Source organism: Chiloscyllium plagiosum, chromosome 16, assembly GCF_004010195.1.
Source record: "Chiloscyllium plagiosum isolate BGI_BamShark_2017 chromosome 16, ASM401019v2, whole genome shotgun sequence".
Classification (NCBI taxonomy): domain Eukaryota; kingdom Metazoa; phylum Chordata; class Chondrichthyes; order Orectolobiformes; family Hemiscylliidae; genus Chiloscyllium; species Chiloscyllium plagiosum.
The window spans coordinates 67,025,733-67,052,341 of record NC_057725.1 but is presented as its reverse complement, the minus strand read 5'-3'; the positions used below and the strand labels follow the sequence as shown (position 1 = coordinate 67,052,341).

Here is a 26,609-nt window from a genome sequence, read left to right as displayed (position 1 = left end):
CCTTTGAAACAGAAGTTCTCGGTTCAAAACTCACTCAGGAGTTGATGCCATGGAAGATGTGTTTATAAACAAACAAAAAAGAAAATGTTGATTATCAACCTGTAAATTCTTCCAAAACTGCCAAGGAAGCATCAATGTGATCAACCAGCATTGGGGAACTACATGAAATCAGGTAAACATGCTGAAGGACTAAATACAAATAACAAATACATTTTTTCCTTTTCCTTCTAATGACATGTAAAAGAACCGGGCAGCCAAAGTAACTAACTAAATTATATGTTTTACATGCTCAGTGGAACAGGGAATATATCGACAAGTAAACTAATTTTTTTTTAAAAAGTGCATCATTATCATTAAAATCTAGCTTTGTAGAATAGAAAAAGTATCACTATGCATTGGCCTGGATACTTTATAGCTTGAATATTTCAACAGGCCTTTCAATTGAATGACATAACACATCTGTTATTTCAGAGTTTATTTCTAAGATTTCATACATAATTACAGAAAAAAACAATATTGCTGCATCATCTTTGTGTAGTCTGTAGCCATAGCAAAGGAAATCTTACAAAATGCAGGTTTATTTTCAAATTTAAAGTGAAAGTGAATTAGCAGACAAAGAATAGACTGTCAGCATCCTAAATGTAACAGTGAAAAATAAAATACTAGAATTAATATAGACCAGTTTGGCAACATAGTTTTCCTTCCTAGGAATGATGACTCATCACTTGCTAATTTTTTAGTTTTTGTTATGATAGGGAAGCTACAAACTGATAACTCAAACTGAAATTACAACCAATTCTTCTTGACTATGGTACGTTTTCAAGAATACTGCAGATTTCTGTAAAAGAAAACAGGAGAATGTTGAAAAAAATGCATCAGCATCTTTCACTCCAGATCTTAATCACCTCAACATAAATGTACTCCTCATATTCAGCTGAGAATAAAGATACCACTCACAGGTTAAATTTGCTGTGTGTTTGCTATGTGACTATTGAAGACACCAACAGGAATTGGGAATACAGGATGCACCTTCAATCCCATTCGACTGGCATGTGGGAACACCTCCTGCAAACCTGATAGATGCCTTCTATGATTAGATTAGATTCCCTACAGTATGGGTACAGGCCATTTGGCCCAACAAATCCACACTGACCCTCCGAAGAATAATCCACGCAGACCCATCCCCACTCTATATTTACCCTTGATTCATGCACCTAACAATATGGGCAATTTATTAAGACCAATTCGCCTGACCTGCACTTCTTTGGATTGTGGAGGGAAACTGGAGCACCCAGAGAAAACCCACGCAGACACTGGGCGAATGTGCAAACTCCACACAGATAGTCACCCAAGGCGGGAATCAAACCCAGGTCCCTGGCACAGTGAGGCAGCAGTGCTCACCATTGAGCCACCGTGCTGCCCACATAATTACTAATCAGAGGTTTGGAATTCTGCATTGGGTGATTGAATTTTCAAATCCTGAAAATTTGTTGACTCATTGACAAGGAATAAGCAAGGAATGTGATGGAATGCTCTATACTTTTCTAGATGACTGCAGCTCCAGCAACATTTCAAAGGCTCAGCACCAACTAGGATTAAACATTCCATTTGAATAGCACTCTACTCACCACTTTAAGCATTTAAATCCTTCACTATCTGCTCACAATGCTAATGGTGTGTATTATCAGAAAATCGGTATTTTGGCAATGTGCCAAGTCTCTTACATACTATTCTGACTTAGGAATACGTCATCTTTTTCCAGTGTCATTCTCTGAACATCCCAGAACTCCCAATTTGAAGCACAGTGAATGCAGAGGTTCCAAAAGATTGCTTACCACCACTTTGTTGGGCAATTGTCGAAGGGCAATAAATGCTTGCTCTGGCAGCTACATGCCATGAAGATACACTTGTCAACACAGACTGGGAACCTTCTGGTTAGCACAGTTAATATAAAGAATAGCCTTTATGCTAAGGATGTTGGCAGTTCCTCTGCAGATTTACCCTGACCTTCCTGCCCTCTATGAGATTCCTCAATTCTTTAACATCATTTTTTAGCCTTCTCACTATTTTTCAAAATCTTAACCCTATTTATCAGCTATAAGTATCAATCCCATAACCCCATTTAACTGTCTCCTCACCATATACCTCAGTCATCTAACTTATTTATTAACATTTTTCCATATTGCTTCATCTCTTAAAGCTAATAATCAATCATCTCATCATTTCCTTCAAGCTCTCAGTCCCATCTACTTTCTTTTTCAGCACATCTTTCTGTGCTACAGCCAACTAGGATTAACCTACTTCAAATATAAAGAAACCCCAGTGAGGAAGTGGCCAACACCACATATTTAACAATGTTACACAGTCTTATTGGCCACACGCTGTGGCACCACCTAAACATTGCCCCACGTCCCAATCCCCACTTGCACAACTTCTTCCCAAATAAAAATAGTGAATTATTCTGTTGTTAAAGTAAAAATAAATTAGATACAAAGTAGACTGCTTAGGAAACAGATATTGAAAAACCAGAATCTTCTCGACAGATACAGATATTTAAATGACGGAATTGGAAGCAGTAAGAATACAATACCCTCAACACTTACCATTTTGGTCATGTACACTCAAGAGTAATCTGCATCTGCAAAAGATATTGGAAGAGTGGGTACAAAACAGCTAGTTATGGAACACACATATATTATCTAAGGTCTATTACATTTAAAAATATGTACTATTTAGCAACAACAATTTGCATTTAATTGTACCTCTATCTCCCTCTGAAATGTATCAAAATTATTCAAATGACATCTTATGCAGTTGAATGTGGTGAACATGTTATCAACAGCAATAATGATCCATGAGGCTTAGAATTTCCTGAGGTGCTTCAACTTCTCTACATCATTGGAGATACAAGTATGAACAGGATTTCCACCTACTTTTTGCAGAAATTATATTGATAGAGCAGGTACAGCCTAGTCTTTACTTTTGTGTTCCGGATGAGGGAAGAATGTTGGTCACAATGTCAAGGGAACTTGCCAAAAACACACTGTATTTAACAATCACTTGCAACCAATGAAAAACATTCACCAACTTAGGTCATAGTTTAACGTTACATCTGAAATATTTTATTTTCATCAATTCAATACTTTTTCACCAAATCTACTCAGTCTTTAGATCTTCTTGAACAGAAGAAAAAGGTGATTTTAGTTGAAATCTTTCTTTTTTAAGAGGCAAATTGCTTCTCATTACTTTTTAATTTCCTCTGGTCTTCCATTGTGTGTGCTTATGCATGTTAAAAGGAATTTAAGGTGGGAACAAGGTGGGGATGATACTTCTATTGATTACCAGAGTTCTGTGTGCATAATTTTGAGATGATTGTTGCCTGTCATAGAGCGATACAGCATGGAAGTAGACCCCTCAGTCCAACTTGTCTATGCTGACCAGATATTCCACATTAGTCTAGTCCTATTTGACAGCATTTGGCTCAAATCCCTCTAAACCCTTCCTATTCCTACACCCATCCAGATGCCTTTTAAATGTTGTCATTGTACCAACCTCCACCACTTCCTCTGGCAGCTCATTCCGTACACTCTCTGCATGAAAAGATTGCCCCTTAGGTCCCTTTTAAATCTTTCTCTTCTCACCTTTAATCTATGCCCTCCAGTTTTGGACTCTCCCACCCCGGGGAAAATACCTTGTCTATTTACCCTGTCCATGACTCTCATGACTTTATAAGCCTCAATGAAGTCCCCCATCAGCCTCTGATGCCCCAAGGAAAATAGCCCCAGGCTATTTTGACTCCCCTTTAGCTCAAACCCTCCAACCTTGGAAACATCCTTGTAAATCTTTTCTGAACCTTCTCAAATTTCACAACATCTCTCCTCTAGCAAGAAGATCAGAATTGCATGCAGTATTCCAAAAGCGGCCTATCGAATGTCCTGTATAGCCGCAACATATCTTCCCAACTCCTATACTCAATGTACCCACCAATAAAGGCAAGCATACCAAATGCCTTCTTCACTCTCCTGTCTACTTGCAACTTCACTTTCAAGGGAGCTATGAACCTGCACTCCAAGGTCTTTGTTCAGCAACACTCCCCAGAAGCTTACCCTTAAATGTATGAGTCCTGCAATGATTTGCTTTCCAAATTGCAGCACCTCACATTTATCTAAATTAAACTCCATCTCCCATTTCTCAGCCCATTCACTCACCTGATCAAGATCTCATCGTACTCTGAGGGTAGCCTTCTTCGCTGGTCCACTACACTCCCAATTTTGGTGTCATCTGAAAATATACTAACCATACCTCCCATGTTCACATCCAAATCATTTATATAAATAACAAAAAGCAGTGGATGCAGCACTGATCAGAATCCAAGATCTATATGTTCCCATGAGGGTGAAGGGCAAGGTTGGCAGGAATAGGGAACCCTAGATGACAAGAGATATCGAGGCTTTGACCAGAAAAAAGGAAGCGTGGCGCAGGTACAGGCAGCTGGGATCAAGGGAATCCTGGGGACAATTGAGGATACAAGAGTTTACTGAGGAAGGAAATCAGTACGGTAAAAAGGGTGCATGAGATAGATTAGGGTGAATCCAAACAGGTTCTTCAAATATATTAAAAGAAAAGAAATAACAAGAGAGAGAATAGGATCCCTGAAGTACCAAATTGGACATGTATGTGTGGAACTGCAGGAGTTGGGCGAGTCCCCAACCAACTTTTGAAAGTTCTTGCCTAATACCATCAAAATTGGCCTTCCTCCAATTTAGAACATTAACTTTTAGATCCGGTCTATCCTTTTCCATCATATTTTACAACTAATAGAATTATGGTCACTGGCCCCAAGTGCTCCCCCACTGACACCTCAGTCATCTGCTCTGTCTTATTTCCCAAGAGTAGGTCATGTTTTGCATGTTCTCTAGGAGGTAGATTCACATACTGAATCAGACAATTTTCCTGTACGTACTTCACAAATTCCTCTCCATCCAAGCCCCTAACACTATTGCAGTCCCAGTCTATTTGGAAAGTTAAAATCGCCTACCATAACTACCCTACTGTTCTCACAGATAACTGAGATCTCCTTACATGTTTGTTTCTCAATTTCCTGCTAACTATTGAAGGGTCTATTGTGCCATCCCAATAAGGCGATCACCCCTTTCATATTTCTCACTTCCACCCAAATAACCTCCTTGGATGTGTTCCCAGGAAAACCCTCCCTTCATACAGCCATAATATTATACCATTTCTCCTCTTTTCTTGCCCCTTTTCTATCCTTCCTGTAGCATTCGCATCCTGGAACATTAAGTTGCCAGTCTTATCCATCCTTGAGTTACATCTCTGTAATTGCTACGATATCCCAGTTGCATGTTCCTAACCATACTCTGAGTTCATCTGCCATCCCTGTTAGGCCTCTTGCACTGAAATAAATGCAGTTTAATTTATCAGTCTTACCTCGTTCTCTGCTATGTTCCTCCCTGCCCTGACCATTTGACTTGCTTTTTTCCCAACTGCATCAGTCTCAGACTGATCTCTTTCCTTACTATCTCCCTAAGTTCCACCTGCTTCAGATCCTCCGCCCATCCCCCCCAACCCCTTACTAGTTTAATTCCTTGCAAGCAGTTCTAGTAAATCTTCCCGCCAGTATATCAATCTCCTTTTAATTCAAGTACAATCCGTCCTTCTTATACAGGTCCCTTCTATCCCAGAATAGATTTCAAATCATTCCAAGATGTGAATCCTTCTCCCCTGCACTCCTCAGCCATACATTTATCTGCTCTATCCTCCTGTTCCTACCATCATTTGTTGTGGTACTGGGAGTAATGCAGATATTATTACTCTATAGTAATAGAACTAACCTGATGATAATCCTTCCTTTATTTATTTTTAATTTTTTCTGCAATATTTTTCTCATCTGTGTTAACCTGGTGAAGCTACAAACCAGGACAACTTCTGCGCCACACAGCATAAGCAGGAAATGATGGACAGTTAAGCTATTTACAGCCCCATCAATCTACCTTTGAAAATCAATAAATTTATGGAAGGTGTGATCAATAGTGCTATTAAGCACCTGCTCAGCAATAACGTGCAATGAAGTCCAGTTTGGGTTACACCAGAGCCACTCAGCTCCTGACCTGATTGCAGTCTTGCTCCAACATGGCCAAACGATCTGACTTCCAGAGTGGAGGTGAGAATGACAGCCCTTGACAACTAGCTCCATTTGACTGAGTGTGAATCAATCACCATCCTTCAACACGAGGTCAGAAGTGGAGATGATTGCAGAATGTTCAGTACTATTCGTGACACTTCTGATACTGAAACAGTCTGTGTTCAAATGTAACAAGATCTGAACAATATCCATCCTTGAGCTAACAAGTGACAAGTAACATTTACGCCACACACAAATACTAAACAATGACCATCTCCAATAGAGACGATCTAATCACTGCTGCTTGACACTTAATGGTGTAGCCATCATTGAATCTCATATTTCAACATCCTTGGCATTACCATTGACCAGAGATTCAATGAGACTCATCACAAAAACACAGCGACTACATTGCAGGAAAAGGCTAGGAATGCTGTGGTGAGTACTGACTCTCCAAAGACTACCCACCATCTACAAGGCACAAGCCAGGAGTGCGATGGAATACTCCCCATTTGCCTGGATGAATACAGCTCCAACAACACTCAAGAAGCTTAACAGCATCCAGGATCATGCAGCCTGCTTTACTGGCACTCCATCCACAAACAACCATTCCCTCCACCGGCGATCTTTCGTAGTAACAGCAGTATGTACTATCTAGGAGATGCACTGCAGAAATCCACATAAACTCTTTAGGTGGCACCTTCCAAATGCACAATCACTTCCATCTAGAAGGACAAGGGCAGCAGATATATGGGTACACCACCAACTCCAAGTTCCCCTCCAAGCCACTCGTTATCCTGACTTGGAAATATATCACCATTCATTAGAAAAAGCCGAGTTTAACAATGACAGGGGTTTGGCCAATTCTCCCAGTTTAGGTTTCTCCTAGTTTGGTTTAGCTGTGGCAGTCACAAGATACTGAAGTCCAGGAAAGGTTACAAACTTCAGCAGATGATCCCTCACTGACTTTCTTTCTGAAATCTCCTTGGACATTGTTCCCTCTTGCTTGTAAGAATTTGTGTTTCAATTACCTTTTTATGGGATGTTACTGGATTGGAACAGTTCCTTGGTTAAGTTGCTTTATTGGGTTGGTTAAGTCTTCCCAATAGTTAAGTTATTCTAAATTCCATTTTTTTTGTTGGTATTTCACCTGTAATGTTTAAATAAATTCTGTTCTGCTTAAAGCCGAATGGTTTAACCAGCTGCATCACAGCGGGAATATCCACTTCACATCTGCCTTTAAAATAAGAAAAAGTTAGTGTCTAAGCTAACTTCTTAAAATATTTTGAGGGGATCTGGCCTGGTCCATAACACTACTCAGCACCATCTTCTCAAGGATAACTAGGGACAGGTAATAGGCTAATGAATGGATACAAGGGCCACCTAGCAGAATAGACCGGCAGCCAACTTTAAGAGTGAAAGCAGAGAGTGGAAGTAAACAGTAGAAGGTGGTAGAAGGTGGGAAGTTTTGTTTCACAGGGATCAGTGCTGTTCATTAATGATTCGGACCTTGAAATCAAAAACACAATTTCAAAATGGATGGATTCTAAAGTTGACTGGCAGGAATAGTCAATGCTGTAACAAAGAATTAGAACATGAAACATAGAACAATACAGTGCAGAACAGGCCCTTCGGCCCTCGATGTTGCACCGACCTGTGAACTATTCTCAGCTCGTCCCCCTACACTATCATCATCATCCAAGTGCTTATCCAAGGATTGTTTAAATCTCCCTAATGTGGCTAAGTTAACTAATTGGCAGGTAGGGCATTCCAAGCCCTTACCACTCTCTGAGTACATGGACTCCAAGATCCTTCTGCACATTCACACTACCAAGAATCTTTCCATCGACCCAGTACTCTGTTATTCTTCCCAAAGTGCATCACCTCACATTTAGCTGCATTGAACTCCATTTGCCACCTCTCAGCCCAATTCTGCAGTTTATCCAAGTCCTCCTGCAACTTGTAACATTCTTCCAAACTGTCCACAACTCCACCAACTTTAGTTTCATCTGCAAATTTACTAATCCATCCACCTATGCCTGCGTCTAAGTCATTTATAAAAATGACAAACAGCAGTGGTCCCAAAACAGATCCTTGTGGCACACCACTAGTAACCAGACTCCAGGCTGAATATTTTCCATCAACCACCACTATCTGCCTTGTTTTAGAAAGCCAGTTTCTAATCCAAATTGCGAAATCACCCTCAATGCCACACCTCTGCATTTTCTCCAACAGCCTACCATGTGGAACCTTATCAAAGGCTTTACAGAAGTCCATGTGTACCAAATCAACTGCTCTATCCTCATCTACATGCTTGGTCACCTTCTTAAAAAAGTCAATGATGTTTGTGACTCGACCTGCCCTTGACGAAACCTTGTTAACTATCTGAATTCAAATTGTTGCTTGCTAGATGATTATAAATCTTATCTCTTATAATCCTTTCCAAAACCTTTCCTATAACAGAAGAAAGACTCACTGGTCTATAATTACCTGGATCATCTCTACTACCCTTCTTGAACAAGGGCACAACAACATTTGCAATCCTCCAGTCCTCTGGTACTAAACCTGTAGACAATGATGACTCAAAGACTCTGTTATCTCCTCCCTAGCTTCCCAGAGAATGCTTGGATAAATCCCGTCCGGCCCAGGGGACTTGTCTACCTTCATTCCTTCTAGAATTGATAATACTTGTTCATAACTAACCTCAACCCTTTCTCGTCTAATATCTCGTACCTCATTCTTCTTCTCTACAATATTCTCCTTTTCCTGTGTGAAACCGATGATAAATGCTCATTTAGTACCTCTCCAATCGCTACAGGGTCCACACTCAACTTCCCACTTCTGTCTTTGACTTGCCCTATTCCTATCCTACTCATCCTTTTATTCCTCAGATATGTATAGAAAGCTTTAGGGTTCTCCTTTATTCTATTTGCTAAAGACTGCTTGTGTCCTGTCTTTGTTCTTCTTAACTCTCTCTTTAACTCCTTTCTAGCTGATCTGTAACTCTCCATTGCCTCATCTGAACCATCTTGCCTCATCAACACATAAGCCTCCTTCTTCTGCTTAACAAGAGATACAATTTCTGTAGTAAACCACGTTTCCCTTACCTTATCACTTCCTCCCTGCCTGACAGGGACATACCTATCAAGGACATGCAATATCTGTTCCTTAAACCAGCTCCACATTTCCATTGTTTGAATCGCCTGCATTTTACTACCCCATTCTATGCATTCTAATTCTTGCCTAATCGCATTATAATTGTCCTTGCCCCATCGATAACTCTTGACCTGAGACATGTACCTATCCCTTTCCATCGCTAAACTAAACATAACTGAATTATGGTCACTCTCTCCAAAGTGCTCACTACAACTAAATCAAACACCTGGCCTGGTTCATTACCAAGCACCAGATCCAGTGTGGTCTCCCCTCTTGTCGGCCCTTTGACATACTGTGTCAGGGAACCCTCCTGTACACATTGGACAAAAATTGATCCATCCGACCTACTAGAGTTAGAACATTTCTATCAATGTTGGGGAAGTTAAAGTCCCCCATAATGACCACCCTGTACCTTTCACTCCTACTCGGAATAATTTTGCCAATCCTCTCTTCCATCTCACTGGAACTCTGCGGAGGCCTATAAAAAACTCCAAGCAGTGTGACCTCTCCTGTTCTGTTTCTAACCTCAGCCCATATTACCTCAGTAGACGAGTTCTCGTCAAAAGTTCTTTCAGCCATTGTTATACTGTCCTTGACTAACAAGGCCACACCTCCCCCTCTTTTACCGCCTTGTCTGTTCTTAATAAAAGATCTAAACCCTGGAACCTGCAACATCCATGTCTCCGAAATGGCCACAACATCGAAGTCCCAGGTACCTATCCATGCTGCAAGCTCACCCACTTTATTTGGCCAATTAGTTTCAACACAGATAAATTTGAGTTAGTACATTTGGTAGGAAAAAAAAGGAAGGTCACCTATTACATGGAAGGTGGAAATCTTCATCTAGGATAGATGAAAAAATGCATCCCAGAACCCGCAAACATAAGTCATAAGGTCTTTAAAAAAGCAGAGTGTCAGAACTGCACTACAGGAAAGATATGCAAACCTACATCAAACCTTGGTTAGATCTCACTTAAGAGTACTGTGTGCAGGATGGGTGTTAATCATCATATTATTAAAAGAATATAGGTGCACTGGAGAGGATGTAGAGAAGATTTACAAGAACAATGCAGAAATGCATGAGTATACACATAAGAAAAGACTAACTAGTTGAATCTCTTCAATGCTCTAACAAACAAGACAAAGGGTTGACGTTTGTAAATTACGTAAGTTTCTCTGAAGAACAGATACATAGAATAGGAACATAGTCCCTCCCCTGGGGAAGAGCATAACTATTGTCATAATGTTGTGACAGGTTATTTAAATACTGCCAAGTTTGATTGGGAACATGGTTCTAGAAAAGCTCAGCAGGTCAGGCAGCATCTGAGGAGCAGGAGAATTGATGTTTCGAGCATAAGCCCTTCATCAGGATTCCTGATGAAAGGCTTATGCCTGAAACGTCGATTCTCCTGCTCCTCGGATGCTGCCTGACCTGCTGTGTTTTTCCAGCACCACATTCTTGACTCTGATCTTCAGCATCTGCAGTCCTCACTTTCTCCAAGTTTGATTGAGTTCAGCCAATATGCCAGTCTACCCTTTTCCAACAGGAAATATTGATAGTGATCAGGACCCAAACCCTCACCAATTTATTTTTACTAACCCAGAACAGCAGGTCATTGTAGCACACTTAAACCACCTGAACTGGATTGGATTTAGCTGATCAGATTTTGGCCATTCCAATCTGTATCATTCAGATACACAAAGTTTAAATCTACTCAATGAGGGAAGTAGCATATTGGAATGCTTTAATGTAAAATACAATTACTTACCACAGGGCATGCATGATTGCAAGTGGTGATCATAATACTCATTTGTTGCACATCTGTAGCAACCTGTCAATGCAAAGATTCAATACAATCTAAGGCACGGAGTACTGAGAAATATTTATCTATTAAACTATACAATTAATAGATAAAACCATCCATTCACACAAATGAACAAACACCACTACTTAGACTTTTTTCTGGCATCATTTATTCATTCATTTCTATTCTAACATGAACCCTTAGTAAACCAAGCAAAGAGTTGACTCTACTTATTACTAAATTATGGACGTTGAACTCATTGAGTGTGTAAAGCTATTCAGTTAAACATCCTAAATTAGTGGAGGAAAACTAGTTGAAAGGGATAAATAAGTTTTTTATATAGAAAATGAAGAAATTAAGATTATTTATTCAGTTTTAAATGTAATGATGGTACAATATGCCTGTTGCGTAAGTTATCAAGGACAAATTTACAAAAGAACCACAACCATATTTATCTGCAGTGAAATACAGATAATGCACAGTTGAACAGTAGATAGAAACCAAGATTACCGGTGTGTATGTTGATGTTCTGGCCTGTAATCAAGCAAGGATTTTATGACAAAAAGAAAAACCATACTTGTAATTCCACAAGTAATGGTTTTATGACATTATCATGATAAGATCATTCAGACCTGTAATAATGTGATGTTATTATCATACTTAGAACACTCAATCTGTATTGTGCAATGATATTATTATATTGGGAATGAAATAACTCCACAACGGCTGGCATCCCGTCACCAAGTCACCTCTTACTTACAAGTGGAAAGTTGTTGACTCTGACACAGCTTTGTCAGAGTCAGCATCTCGAGTGTCAGAATCATTGACACTCTTCTTTTTACCTGTAGCCAGGACTGACTGCACCGGATTAACAGCCCCAATCAGGGAAATCATATGCTATGAAGTCCAGCTGACAGACCTCTTTACAACCACTACAGTGAACTTCCAATTCTATAGTGAGATTACATTAGTGCACTAAAAACATATAGAGCAATAGCAGACCCTACGTTTCTGTAGTATTTTTGATATATCAAAAATGTTCCAAGGTGTTTCATGGAAGTTTGTTGCAGATTTGTGCCAGAATCCAGAACTAGAGGATTGTAAAGATTTTGAAGGCTTGTTTTGGTTAGATGAGTTGATGGGTTAGTCCACAGGCGATTTGAAAACAAAGATGAGAAATTGAACATTATCAGCTGGAAATATCTTTTGTCAGTCTTTGCTGGTATAAGGGTATCACTAGCAAGGTCAGCATTTATTTCCCATCCCTAACCACCCTTAAACTGAATGGATTGTGAGACCATTTCAGTGACCAGTTCAAAATCAACCAGATTGCCATGGATCTGGAGTCACACATAATCCATACTAGTTAAAACCAAATGGTTTGGTTTGACAATGATTGACAATGGTTTCATGGTTACTATTACTGACATCAGCGTTCCACTCCAAATTTAGATATTTTCTCAGCTACCTGTTATAGAGTCATAGAGATGTACAGCATGGAAACAGAACCTTCGGTCCAACCGGGCCATGACGACCAGATATCCCAACCCAATCTAGTCCCACCTGCCGGCCCATATCCCTCCAAACCCTTCCTATTCATATACCCATCCAAATGCCTTTTAAATGTTGTAATTGTACCAGCTCATTCCAAACATGTACCACCCTCTGTGTGAAAAAGTTGCCCCTTAGGTCCCTTCTAAATTTTCCCCTCTCACCTTAAACCTATGCCTTGTAGTTCTGGACTCCTTAACCCCAGGGAAAAGACTTTGTGTATTTTCTCTATCCATGCCCCTCATGATTTTATAAACCTCTATAAGGTCACCCCTCAGCCTCTGACACTCTAGGGAAAACAGCCCCAGCCTGTTCAGCCTCTCCCTATAGCTCAAATCCTCCAACCCTGGCAACATCCTTGTAAATCATTTCTGAATCCTTTCGAGTTTCACAACATCAGATGAAGCAGAAATACAAATTTACCTAATTTCAGTGACCTGGGTGTGTAGCACGAGGTTCATAAAATTAACTTACTAAGAGCAGGTCTGACTTTATGGAATTGTTTGGATAGTCAGGGTATGCTTGGGAGAGGTAAAATATCCCTTTAGATGTTTTCCTCGATCACCCCAATCACTTTCTGGGTGTGAGGGTGGGGTTGGAATTGGAATTGTGCCCAGGGAGGTGACTGCAGAAAAAGTGCATAAAATTATTGAAAGCATGAATCTTAGAGAAACTGTCAAGATCATTGAGGAACTGTCAAATCAGCTGTCAAGGGTTAGGTGAACCTGTAAAAAAGAGGTACAATGGCATTCAAACATCTCACCCTTTAAATACTTTGAAAAATAATATGTTTGGGATGTTACAGAATTCATAATTTTCCATTTCATTCTATCTGTTGACATAATTGTGAAGGCTTTCAAGACTTTATTAGTGCTGGATGGCTGACTTCACAACATACCATTATATAGTGAGATGTCTGTGATTACACAATTCCAAGTGACGATAGACTGTCTGAAATCAGACCATGAATTCCAAGTTCTTTTCATAAGGGTTTATGTGATTGGGTTAGGGTTAGGTTCCTTTTGTTATTACAAGGGATTATATAGTTGAAAGAATGTAGTAATTTTAAAAAAATGCTTTATAGAGTCAGAGTTATACAGCATGGTCCAACAAGTCCATGTCGAACATAATCCCAAACTAAACTAGTCCCACCTGTCTACTCCTGGCCCATATCCCTCCAAACCTTTCCTATTCATACACCTATCAATTTGTTTTTTAAATGTTGTAGTTGTACCCACTTCCTCACAAAGTTCAGTCCACATGCCTCTTATATCTTTTTTAAATCTCTCTCCTCTAATCTAAAAATGTGCTACCTAGTCTTGAAATCCCCTATCCTCGGGAAAAAAACAACTACCATTAATTCTATCTATACCCCTCATTATTTTATAAACTTCTATCAGGTTTCTCAACCTCCTATGCTCCAATGAAAAAATACCAGCCTTTCTTTATAACTCATACTTTCTATACTCATCAACATTCTGATAAATCTCTTCTGAATCCTCTCCCACTTGATAACATCCTTCCTATAACTGTGTGACCAGAACTAGACACAGTATTCCAGAAGAGGCCTCACCAATGTCCTGTACAATCTCAACATGACTTCTCAACTCCAATACTAAAAGGACTGAGTAGTGAAGGCAAGCCTGGCAAATCACTCTTTAACCACCCTGTCCATATGTGATGCAAACTTCTACAACACTACTCAAGGTCCTATCCTTGTTTGCTGTACCAGAATGCATTATCTCGCATTTATCCAGATTGAACTCCATCTGCTATTTTTCAGCTCATTAACCCATTTGATCAAGTTCCCTTTGGAATCTTAGAAAACTTTCACTGTTTACTATGCCATTAATTTTGGTGTCATCTGCAAACTTACTAACCATGCCTTCTATATTTTCATTATATTTAGGTTTTATATAAATCACAAACAAAAGAGGACCCAGGACTAAGCCCTGCAGAGTACTGCCAGTGACAGGCCACCAGCCCAAAAAGCAACCTTCACCATCACTCTCTGTCTTCTGCCATAATATAGACTAAACTACATACCTAGAATCTTACTTTATTTAATTGCTGCATGAACTGTGAGGTCTGCCAGTGGTGTGTGTTTTCATGGTATGTGTAAGGACATGGGGGCGGGGGGGGGGGGGGGGGGGGTGTTGTGATGCATAGCTTATAAAGGCCATGAGGGTTGAGTACTAGTTCTTAAATTGTTATGTAGGGTGTGAGGGCCATGGGAGCAGGCACAGCGTGTGGGGCTTCATGAAGAAATTGCAGAGGATGAGGTGTGCGAACAGTGGGTGGAGGTTGCTGTTTTATTATTTTGTTGTTTTTATTGTTTTTCCAAATGCATGGAGGAAGGGCGTCTACCAAGCCTCCCTGTGTACTTGGGCATCCTTCATTCCTGATGAAGGCCTCATGCCTGAAATATCAATTCTCCTGCTCCTTGGATGCTGCCTGACCTGCTGTGCTTTTCCAGCACCACACTCTTGACTCTGATTTCCAACGTCTGCAGTCCTCACTTTCTACTACCCATCCTTCATTCCTGTTTTGGGTTGGTGTCACCAACTCCCAGGGATTTCCACTAATCCAGAATGAAGACTCCAAATGACAAGCCACCTGTGTTTGGAGTTGTTTGTGAAACTGACATGTCTGGATTCTGCAACCGGACCCAGGAGCAAACATCTTTACTTCTAATTTATAATAAAGTTATGCTATGACATTAGGAACTCTCAGACCTTGGATTAATACACTTATATCACACTAATAACACACCAATGTATGATGGTGCTGGGATTTTAGAAAAATATTTATTAGATTTGTAATAGTACTGTGATATTTCAGAATTACTCAATCATGTGATTATGTTGTAATATTATTACAATCAACATAGTCCTCATATACCAGTGTTAAAGCAGGGTTGTTGAGTTCATTCTTTTTAAATCATTCATTTTTTGAATCTGAGCATTACTTGCAAATGCCAGTAGTTATTGCTCATCCTTGTTACTCTTGAAACTGAATGGCTTAGAAGGCCATTTCAGCCAAATAGGGACCATAGAATCCTTTTCCTGGAGGACATTAAATGATCAAGGAATGTTACTATATCATATCAGGTCATATCTTGATCATGATTCATGAAATTTGCACTTCATTTCAGAAATATTTAATCAACCTGTTCAAACATATTATGATACATCTGGAGCAGGTTGGACTTCAACCTGGACCTTAGGGATACTACAAGACCATTTATTTCAGTTTAATATTGTTTATTTAACCTATTTTTCTAAAAAAGCTTTCAGAGATGTTATGACACACTTCTGGAGCAGGTGGGGCTTGAACCTTCTGGCTCAGAGGTAGACATTACCACTGTGCCTTAAGACCCTTTTCATATCTGTTTTAATCAACACAATTTAAAATTTCCCAGTTGGACCTCCAGCTAAACTTCCCCACTCACCTTCCATATTGTTCATTGGAAAGGCCCACAAATTTTCAGGACATGAACAAGGTTGATAATGACTTGGATAATCGCCATTCTCAGTAAACTGTGACTGGTTATTTTTTGGATGATGGGTATTGTAGTAGTCACAGTACACAGCTGGAAGAAACAACAGCATATCAAATATAGAGCTCTTACATCACATCAAATATTAGCATCACTATTTCGGGTGATAACTGTCTCTGGCAGTGTGAATTGATTGTGCACGGATGAATCATTTATTTATTCCTTAATTCATTCAATTTATCAATATTTGTGTGCGAAGTGCACTGGAGTATGTTTGCACGACAATTGTATTTCTGTATGGATGTGGTAAAAGTTTAGTGGCTGGTCACTAATATGGGAGGGTGAATTTAACTGGTTGGAAATTCTGAGGGAAGCAGACAATCAGGTCTGAGATGGAGACTGAAACTGTTCACCTGTAACCTGTTTTGTGCATTCTTTTAATCCAACTCAGGTGATACTCACAACACACTGTGAGTGTGGTTCTAATTTTCACAGCCGTTTATACAGCTGTGCTTGTGACGGAATTTGATTATTGATGTGCTTACATCATATGGAATAACAAATAAAGGTACAAGAATGGCATGGCTAGTTATTGCATCTTACACAAAGGGCACTTAATGATATCCCAACAACAGAACACAAACGAACCTGTAACAGTAGATCCCAGTATGGAGTTAGCAGAGAGTCTGTGCCATTGTTTCAGTCCAGGCTACCTATCATTTCTTGGTTGGTCTCCTTTATTCCAAACACTTTTGGGCTTAAAAGTGCATTGCATTGTGTCATAATTACTTTTGGGACTCCACTAAAAAGGCTCCAACTTATAATGGGAGCTTTATCCACTTCAAAACTCTATGTGTGAAATTGTTTTTTATCCATTCATAAAATGTGGGCTGCACTGGAATTTTTGCCCACCAAAAATTGCCAATGAGAAGATGGTGGTGAGTTATCTTCTTAAACCATTGCAGTCCATGTTCTATTCATACATGCAAAGTCTTATATATGAGGAACAGGAATATATTTCCAAATCTAGATGACATCTGGCTTGGAGGATAACTTACAGGCAGTGGTGATACCATGCATATGCTGTGCTTGTCATTCTAGGTGGTAGAGTGCGCACATTTGGAAATTACTGTTGAAGGAGTCTTGATGAATTGATGCTGTGGGTCTTGTAGATAGTACATACTGCTGCCTCTGTGTATTGATGGTGGAAGAAATGAATGTTAAAGAAGGTGGGTGAAGTGTCAATCAATAAGCTGATGTTGTCCTGGATGGTGTTGAGCTTACTAAGAGTCCTATTGGAGCTGCATTCATCCAGTTGAGTAGTGGATACTTCATCACACTCCTGACTTGTACCTTGTAGATGATGGTCAGGATTTGAGGAGTCAGGAAGTGAGTTACTCACCACTGAATGCTTAGCTTCTTGTTTGCTCTTGTCACCACAATATTCACATGACTGGTCCAGGTCAGTTTCTGGTCAATGGTAACTTATAGCATGTTGACAGGGGAGATAGTTCAATTCTCTTTTCTTGGAAAAGATCATTATTTGCACGTGTCATATGAATGTTACTTGCTACTTAATAGCCTGATATTATTCAGATTTTGATGCATATTGGATACAGACTGACAGTATTTGAAAAATCATGAAAAGTGCTAACATTATGTCACCATCAGTGAATGATGGAACAGCTGAAAATGGTTGAGCTTAGACCACCATCCTGAGTAACTCCCATAGTGATGTCTTGGGACTTCCAAGAAGTCAACCATGTCCTTTATTGCTTGGTATACCTCCAGTCAAAGAAGCATTCCCACCCTAATTTCCTTTGACTCCAATTATGCTGGGTCTCCTTGATGACATATTTGGTCAAAAAATACCTTGAGGTCAAGGCCGGGCACTCTCAGGTCACTTTAGGAGCTTGGCTTTTTTGTCTGTGTTTGCACCAAGGTTTCACAGAGGTCAAGAGTTGAGCAACTCTGATGGCACACAAAAGGAGTGTTGGTGAGTAGGTTTTTACTGATCAAATGCCACGTCAGAATGGTATGCGATTTGGAAGACCACATACAGGTGATGGTTTGGTAATGGTGAGAATTTAATCCCCTCAATCCCTTTGATAAGTTCTGTGGCAGAGGGTAATTTATTCAGGCAAAAGCTCAGCTTGTGGTCACCCTGCTACCTTCTTGCTTGTAACATGATCAAGTTAGTGGACAGAAAGCCTGTGGATTGTCTTCCTGCCCTCCAAAAATTCAGATCCATATGTGTAAATATTGGGGCTTGTTCTGCAGCTACTGACAGTTACCAAATGGTGAGTGTACCATGTAAAAAATAAGACAAGTGTAGGTGTACAAAGTTGTTTGCCAGCTCCTGGAGGACCACCCTCCAAAGAGGTATTTTGTGCTTGTTTCTCATTGAAATATATAGGATTGTTAATGGACTTGACAGGGTAAATGCTAACAGGACGTTTCCCCTCATGGGAGACTCTAAGGCCAGAAGACAAAGTCTCAGGCACGAATTTAAGACTAAAGATAACGAGAAATTTCTTCTTTCAGAGGATCGTGCGTATTTGGAACTCCATGCTACAGAGAGCTGTGGGGTCAGAGTCCTTCTGCATATCTAAGATTGAGATGGATAGATTTTTGATCATTAGGGGAAATCGAGGGTTACAAGGAAAGGAAAGAAAATTGGACATGAGGAATGCAGATCAGCCATGATCTTACTGAATGGCACAGCTGGCTCAAGGGGCTAAAATGCCTACTTCTGATCCTACTTCTTATGGTCTTATGGTGGCACAAGAAAAGCCAATTCCACCTAGATGCTGGATATCCTTTCTTCCTGTGCCCTCAATACCACAAAGCCCTCTTATTACCACTCTCCCTGAGTCTGGGATCCAGCAACATGCCGTGGTCTCCAATGAGCATCAAACCAGCAGCAGACACCGGTGCCACCAGAGCTGCTGGCCTGTGATCGGATGGCAGGTAGCCTGCTGCCTGCAATGTAAGTGTTTGAGAGGTACTTACTGTGGCAGACCTTCCCTAAAAGAGGTGAGGTGGGTCTCTATCATTCGTCCAGCCAGTTGGGAGATCCTAGTTGCCTCTGTTAAACTTGGTTCATGTGTCTGGTGCCTTGACCTTCTAGGTGGAGGAATTCAGGGATTTAGAACATGCTAGCAATTTCTGCGGTGTAATCTTCAAGATGCTACATATAACTGTGGTGCTGTGTCAGTTTCCATGGTATGGTGTGCGACAGAGATTAAACTTCTAACTTGGTAGGTGTTAGCCAGTCAAGCAGGCTCCTTTGTCCTGGATGTTGCTGAACTTCTTCAGTGTGCTGAACCTTCACTCATGCAGAAAAATAAGCATATTCCATAGCACAGTTGACTCTGCCTTGTAGATGATAGACATATTTTGTGGAGGTTTGGTAGGATATCCAGACTCTTATTGTTCTTGTAGTCACCGTATTCATCTGACTAATTCAGTAGGGTTGATAGTGGAAGATTCAGTGTTAGTCCTATAATTTAGTACAGTTTGGTTCTCTATTGTTGAAGATGATAATTGCTTGCTATGCATGTTTTAAATGTTGTTTTGCACTTGTCAGCTGAAATTTGGATGCTGTTCAGGTCTTGTTGCATATTGCATAGATTCTTTCATTGTTTTAGGAGTAACAAATGGAAATGAACCACAGAATATAAGAAAATTCACTGATAATACAGCTAAAGACTGCTCATTGACATGAAGGTAAACAAAAGGTACCAGTGCAGCATATGTCAATACATTCACTGAAATTTATCTGTAAAACCATTTACAACATTCATCATCAGTGTTGGCTTCCCCAAAAACAAAATACATTGAATGAATACAGATGAGAGATTATAGCTAAAAATTTGAAGATATAAAAGAAATGAACTGTAAATTAAATTAAAATAATGGAAATTTCTGTGTAAGTCAATTATTATGGCTTCTGTGGATTACTAGTACAAAATTTGATATGCAAATTTTCTTTCAAGAATTCAGAATTCTAAAGGAATTACTCATTTTTAAAAAAACGCAATGTTAGTACACTCCATGCAAAACCTTCTGTAATTCAATAACTTACCACAAAAGTTAAGGCTTCTCCAATTGATACAGACTCCAGCATCTATGCAGGCTTTGGCATAGACAGCAACAGCACCACACATGCAGTCGCAATCTCCAAATATGTCACAACCACATGTAGTTTGTACACAGCTTTCATAATATGGAACTCGATAAACCTGTCAGCAAAAAAGGAATTTGTGTGATGAATATCAAGTGACATTTTACATAAGATATACAGTATGTTAGTACGTTAGGGCTCCACTTGTCACCTGAATGACCTACTGTTGTTCCTATGAAAATTAGCTGCTGTTTCCTTCACTACAACAATAATAATTCTCTCAGGATGCTGTTTTTCTCAACTTTAAATCTGATGTTACCTTTCTTCCCAAAACAAATCCTTGACCCACCATCCTTGCAAACTATTATCTAATCTCCAAACATGCTTTCCCTTAACAAAGTCCTTAAATGTGTTGTCCAAATCCGTTCCCATCCCCTACACACTAACTGTTTGAATCCTTTCAATCAGATTTTCACTCGTACCACAATACGAAAATGCTCTAATCAACATCACAAGTTACTTCCTAGGTGTCTGTTATTCCACAAGGATTGAGATGAACAATGTTCATGTTACACTGGCTCCACCCATTCCACTGATGTCATACATAGTCTCTGATTGGAGTCAAGGAGATCTAGTCTAACTTTTAGATGGAACAGATGTATCCATATCAACTTCCTCAGTTTGCAAGAATTTTGCCTGACCAAATCTAGTTGTAATAACTGCTATAATGTAATAAATCTGCTTGTTATCAAACAACAGTACATTTCTGTGGATACTCCATAGTGTTGCACCTTCTACCATTAATTATCACTAGTTGGACCAAAACAAAACAAAGACAAAGGAGAATTATTTCAAAGAGCCTTTACTCGATATGACAAAATAGTAGTGGTGGCAAATACCACAAGGTGCAGCAATGAAAATCTGACCCCCATCACGAAAAAGAAATCTACAAACCCAGAAGAAAATAAATAAAGATCAAGTCAGTGAATTTACCAGTTTGAGAGCAATCACACTTTGAGAAGACATAAACAGTCAGTAGTTGAAACAAGATTATTGACGGAAAGAGTCAGCATCTGCTGTAGAAAGAATAAAAAGGCAAGCTTTTTACTCCAAACATAAAATTTCATTCAGGAGTGGATAAGGATGACTGAGGAAAAAATATGGGCTAGCAAAAGTAAGAAAATACAACCACACTTGGAGAATGCAGAGGCTTTAATGAAAGAGCACTGTGTTAGAGCTGTAAGAATTAAATAGACTGTAAGAGACCATAAAAGTTAAATAAGGATTCCTATGTTCACAGTATAACCAATTCTCAAGCTGAATCTTGCACGCCACAAAGGCTGATATCAGCAGAAAGTATGGGATGAGGATAAGTGGATACTAAACAATAAAAGAATAGAGTCTAACTTCATTGAGTGGTTTCTGCTTGGGTAAATAAAGATATTTGCCTGACAGTTGAGACATGATTATGCATTGACAAAATTGGATTCAAATAATAAACTGTGTGTGTGATTAGATATGAATAAAAACAATTGATTTCTTACATTTGACAGGGTTTTGTTCTAGTTACTTTAAGATATATTCATAAAGATGATTGGAGGGTGACAAATGTTATTCCCTTGTTTAAGAAAAGGAATAGTGATAATCCTGGAAAATATAGACCAGTCAGACATACGTATGTGGTGGGCAAATTATTGGAGAGGATTCTGAGAGACACGATTTATGATTACTTGGAAAACCATAGTTTGATTAGATATACTCGGCATGGCTTTGTAAGGGGAAGGTCATACCTCACCAGCCTTACTGAATTCTTTGAGGATGTGACAAAACACATTGATGAAGGTAGAGCAGTGGTGTGGTGGTTCATGAATTTTAGCAAGGTGTTTGATAAGGTTCCCCATGGTAGGCTCATTCAGAAAGTAAGGAGACATGGGATACAGGAAATTGGCTGTCTGGATACAGAATTGGCTGGCCCATAGAAGACCGAGAGTTGTAATAAGTGGAAAGTATTCAGCCTGGAGATAAATGACCAGCGGTGTTCCACAGGGACTTCTGCTCTTTGTGATTTTTATAAATGACTTGGATGAGGAAGTGGAAGTTTGGGTTAGTAAGTTTGCTGATGAAGCAAATGTTGGTGGAGTGGAGGACAGTTTGGAGGGTTGTTGTAGGCTGCAACGGGACATTGACAGATGTAGAACTGGGCTGATAAGTGGCAGATGGAGTTCAACCTGGAGAAGTGTGAAGTGACTCATTTTGGAAGGTCAAATTTGAATGCAGAATACAGGGTTAAAGGGAGGATTCGTAGCAGTGTGGAGGAACAGAGGGATCTTGGAGTCCATATCCATAGATCCCTCAAAGTTGCCACTCAAGTTGATAGGGTAATTAAGAAGTTGTGTAGATTCATAGAATAACAGAGATATGCAGCACGGAAACAGACCCTTCAGTCCAACCTGCCCATGCTGACCAGATATGCTAACCTAATTTAGTCCCATTTGCCAGCTCTTGGCCCATATCCCTCTAAACCTTTCCTATTCATATACCAATCCAGATAGCTTTTAAATGCTGTACCAGCCTCCACCACTTCCTCTGGCAGCTCATTCCATACATTCACCACCCTTTACATGAAAGGTTGCCCCTTAGTACCCTTTTATATCTTTCCTCTCTCACCCTAAACCTATGCCCTCTAGTTCTGGACACCCACACCCCAGGGAAAACACCTTGTCAATTTACCTTATCCATGCCCCTCATGATTTTATAAACCTCTATAAAGGTCACCCCTCAGCCTCCAATGCTTCAGGGAAAACAGCACCACACTATTCAGCCTCTCCCTATAGCTCAAATCCTCCAACCATGGCAACATTCTTGTAAACTTTTCTGAACCTTTCAAGTTTCACAACATTCTTCTAATAGGAAGGAGACCAGAATCGCACACAATATTCCAAAAGAGGCCTAACGAATGTCTTGTACAGCCGCAACATAATCTCCCAACTCCTATACTTAATGCTCTAACCAATAAAGGAAAGCATACCAAATGCCTTCTTCACTATCTGATCTACTTGCAACTCTACTTTCAAGAAACTATGAATTCCAAGGTCTCTTTGTTCAGCAACACTCCCTAGGACCTTACCATTAAGTGTAATAAGTCCTGCTCTGATTCGCTTTTCCAAAATGCAGCACCTCACAGTTATCTAAATTAAACTCCATTTGCCACTCCTCAACCCATTAGCCCATCTTTGCTGTTCACTACACCTCCAATTTTGGTGTCATCTGCAAACTTACTATAACTATACTTTCGCTTTTCCAAAATGCAGCACCTCACAGTTATCTAAATTAAACTCCATTTGCCACTCCTCAACCCATTGGCCCATCTGATGAAGATCTGTTGTAATCAGAGGTAACCTTCTTTGCTGTTCACTACACCTCCAATTTTGGTGTCATCTGCAAACTTACTATAACTATACTTTCTATCCATCCCAATCATTTATATAAATGATGAAAAGTAGTGAACCCAGCACTGATCCTTGTGGCACTCCACTGATCACAGGCCTCCAGTCGGAAAAGTAACCTTCCATCACTACCCTCTGTCTTCTACCTTTGAGTCAGTTCTGTATCCAAATTGCTAGTTCTCCCTGTATTCCATATAATCTAACCTTGCTAACCATTTATTCTTGTCCCTCAGGATTCCCTCCAACAACTTGCCCACCACTGATGTCAGGCTCACCAGTCTATAGTTCCCTGGCTTTTCCTTACCACCTTTCTTAAATTTGGTGTGTTGGCTTTCGTTAGTACGGAGATTGAGTTTAAGGGCTGCAGGCTCACAGTGCAGGTCTACAGAGCCCTGCTGTGGTTCTGTTCGCCGAGCTGGAAGTTTTTGTTGCAAACGTTTCGTCCCCTGTCTAGGTGACATCCTCAGTGCTTGGGAGCCTCCTGTGAAGCGATTCTGTGGTGTTTCCTCCGGCATTTATAGTGGCCCGTCCCTGCCGCTTCCGGTTGTCAGTTTCAGCTGTCCGCTGTAGTGGCCGGTATATTGGGTCCAAATGCCAGAGGAAACACCACAGAAGCGCTTCACAGGAGGCTTCCAAGCACTGAGGATGTCACCTAGACAGGAGACGAAACGTTTGCAACAAAAACTTCCAGCTCGGCGAACAGAACCACAGCAACGAGCACCCGAGCTACAAATCTTCTCACAAACTTTGAACTACAGAGCCCTGGTTAGACCACACTTAGAATATTGTGTTCAGTTTTGGTCATCTCATTATAGGAAGGATGTGGAAGCTTTAGAGAGGGTGTAGAGGAGATTTACCAGGATGCTGCCTGCACTGGAGGGCATGTCTTATTTAGAAAGGTTGAGTGAGCTAGGGTTTTTCTCATTGGAGCAACGAAGATTATGAGGTGACTTGGTCGAGGTGCACAAGGTAATGAAAGGCATAGCCAGAGACTTTTCCCCAGGGCAGAAATGTCTATCACAAGGAGCATAATGTTAAGGTGATTGGAGGAAGGGTTAGGGGAGATGTCAGAGGTCGGTTCTTTACACAGAGAGTGCTGGGTGCGTGGAATGCATTGCCAGTGATGGTAGTCGAGTCAGATACATTAGGTACATTTGAGCGACTCTTAAATAGGCACATGGATGATAGTAAAAGGTAGGGTATGTAGGTTAGTTTGATCTCAGGTAGGATAAAAGGTCGACACAACATCAAGGGCCAAGGTGTCTATACTGTGCTGTATTCTTCTATTCTTCATGGAAGAATAGAATAGTTAGCTCTCAGGAAGAGTCAAAGCAGACTCTCTTCACTGATACTGCCAGACATGCTGAGATTCTCTAGCTTCTCCGTGTCTCAGATAGACTATTCCTTTGTATGCCTGAAACAAAATCATAAACCTGTACTCAAGACTCCTGTGGTCAATCATTTGAAATAACCACAACATTTAGCGTCACAAACAGGATACTCATCTTGAACCAATGGCGTCTCAATGCAAAATATGTGAGTATTACTTATCAGTCATAGATGGTGTAGTAACCTGACCCTTGGAAGATCTTGTCAAATAGCAAAGGATCTGAAGGAATAGTCAGTAGAGGAAGTGCTGAAAGAGGGAGTTTACCAGCAAAGGTCAGAATCCACACTGGTAGTACTAGGGCCATAAGTGAGCAAAACCCAATCAGTTGGCACCACAATAGGGGCTGAAGTAAAGCACTGTGCTGTTGGTATCTGCACTGAGTATGAGAAAAATAACAATAAACTGCAGCCAAGAAAGAAGACGAGGGCATTATAGACCTTTCTTTGTGGTTGGAGGACTCCATCACAAGGTACATAGTGAAATTACAGTAAAAAATGTAGAATGACAGGTGTTGCTGGTGGACTGACTAAGACCTAAACTCCAGATTAATAATTTGGAATTCTGGACTATGCTACATGAAACGCAAGAGTTTCATGCAATGCAACTAAAGACATAGGAGATAAAAAGTGGGGACTGGGCCAATCTCCAGGATATTCTCAATTGATAATGGATGCACAACTTAACATGCAATTTGAGACAAATATTATAAACACTCAAGATGAAGCAGAAACAAATTGGGAATGCATAATGTCAGGTATCCAGAGAAACCGTGGGTCAGTATTAGATTGTGCAGATTGGAAATGGGCAGAGTACATACAGTTTTCAGGGTAGCAGAAGCCATGGTGGATGACAAAATATTTTTAATGATGCTAAAGGTGAGATCTAGACTAGAACACCAGAAGGACCTTACATGGGTTTCTCTTCTGGTCGAAATTACGTGGGATGGTATGTAATGGGATACTGGACTGGAGACGCACACATTGGGAATATATCTGTACCACTGTGGCTGTGAATATGTGGAAGGGATTTTTTAAGTGAAGTCAGGAAGGACATTTAGCTAAAGAATGTAAAAGACCATGAAAAGACCAACAATTGAATGAGCAGTGCACAAACTGCAGTTGGTTCAGACATTAACAAAACGAATGTCAGATAGAATCTTGAGTGGGATGGAATAGTCAGGCTGATGCAATCCATGACTAAATCCCCAGTTTGGACCAACTGGAAACCTGATGGGATTTAATAGCCAGTTATTGATCATACAATTTTAAAGAGGAGCTGTCCAATAATATCTAGCCCTGTCAGTATTTTGACATATGACTTTTTCACGACTAGATATTGCAAATGGCTGTTAGATTATTTTGCTGGATGAGGTTTCTAATGTACTAATGTTTGTTTTCACAATAATACACTGACAATATTGACCTGCCTGCTGCAGCCCAATTACTTTTCACTGAGCAATGGGTGATATGTGAATGTGGCTAGGGGTAATAGAGT

At 40.1% G+C, this 26,609-nt stretch overlaps 1 protein-coding gene across 1 annotated transcript in view; it reads right to left on the bottom strand.

The window, feature by feature from the left end:
- Positions 1-524: 524 nt before the first annotated feature.
- Positions 525-26,609, bottom strand: part of LOC122558124 (mucin-6-like) — a 60,426-nt gene continuing 34,341 nt past the window's right edge. The window contains exons 6-10 of the mRNA XM_043706442.1: positions 20,241-20,397; positions 16,106-16,246; positions 11,068-11,130; positions 2,604-2,638; positions 525-838 (exon numbers count right to left, since the gene is read on the bottom strand). Of these exons, the coding sequence (XP_043562377.1) occupies positions 2,622-2,638; positions 11,068-11,130; positions 16,106-16,246; positions 20,241-20,397 (378 nt within the window). The 3' untranslated portion in view covers positions 525-838; positions 2,604-2,621. The remainder of the gene's footprint in view (positions 839-2,603; positions 2,639-11,067; positions 11,131-16,105; positions 16,247-20,240; positions 20,398-26,609) is intronic.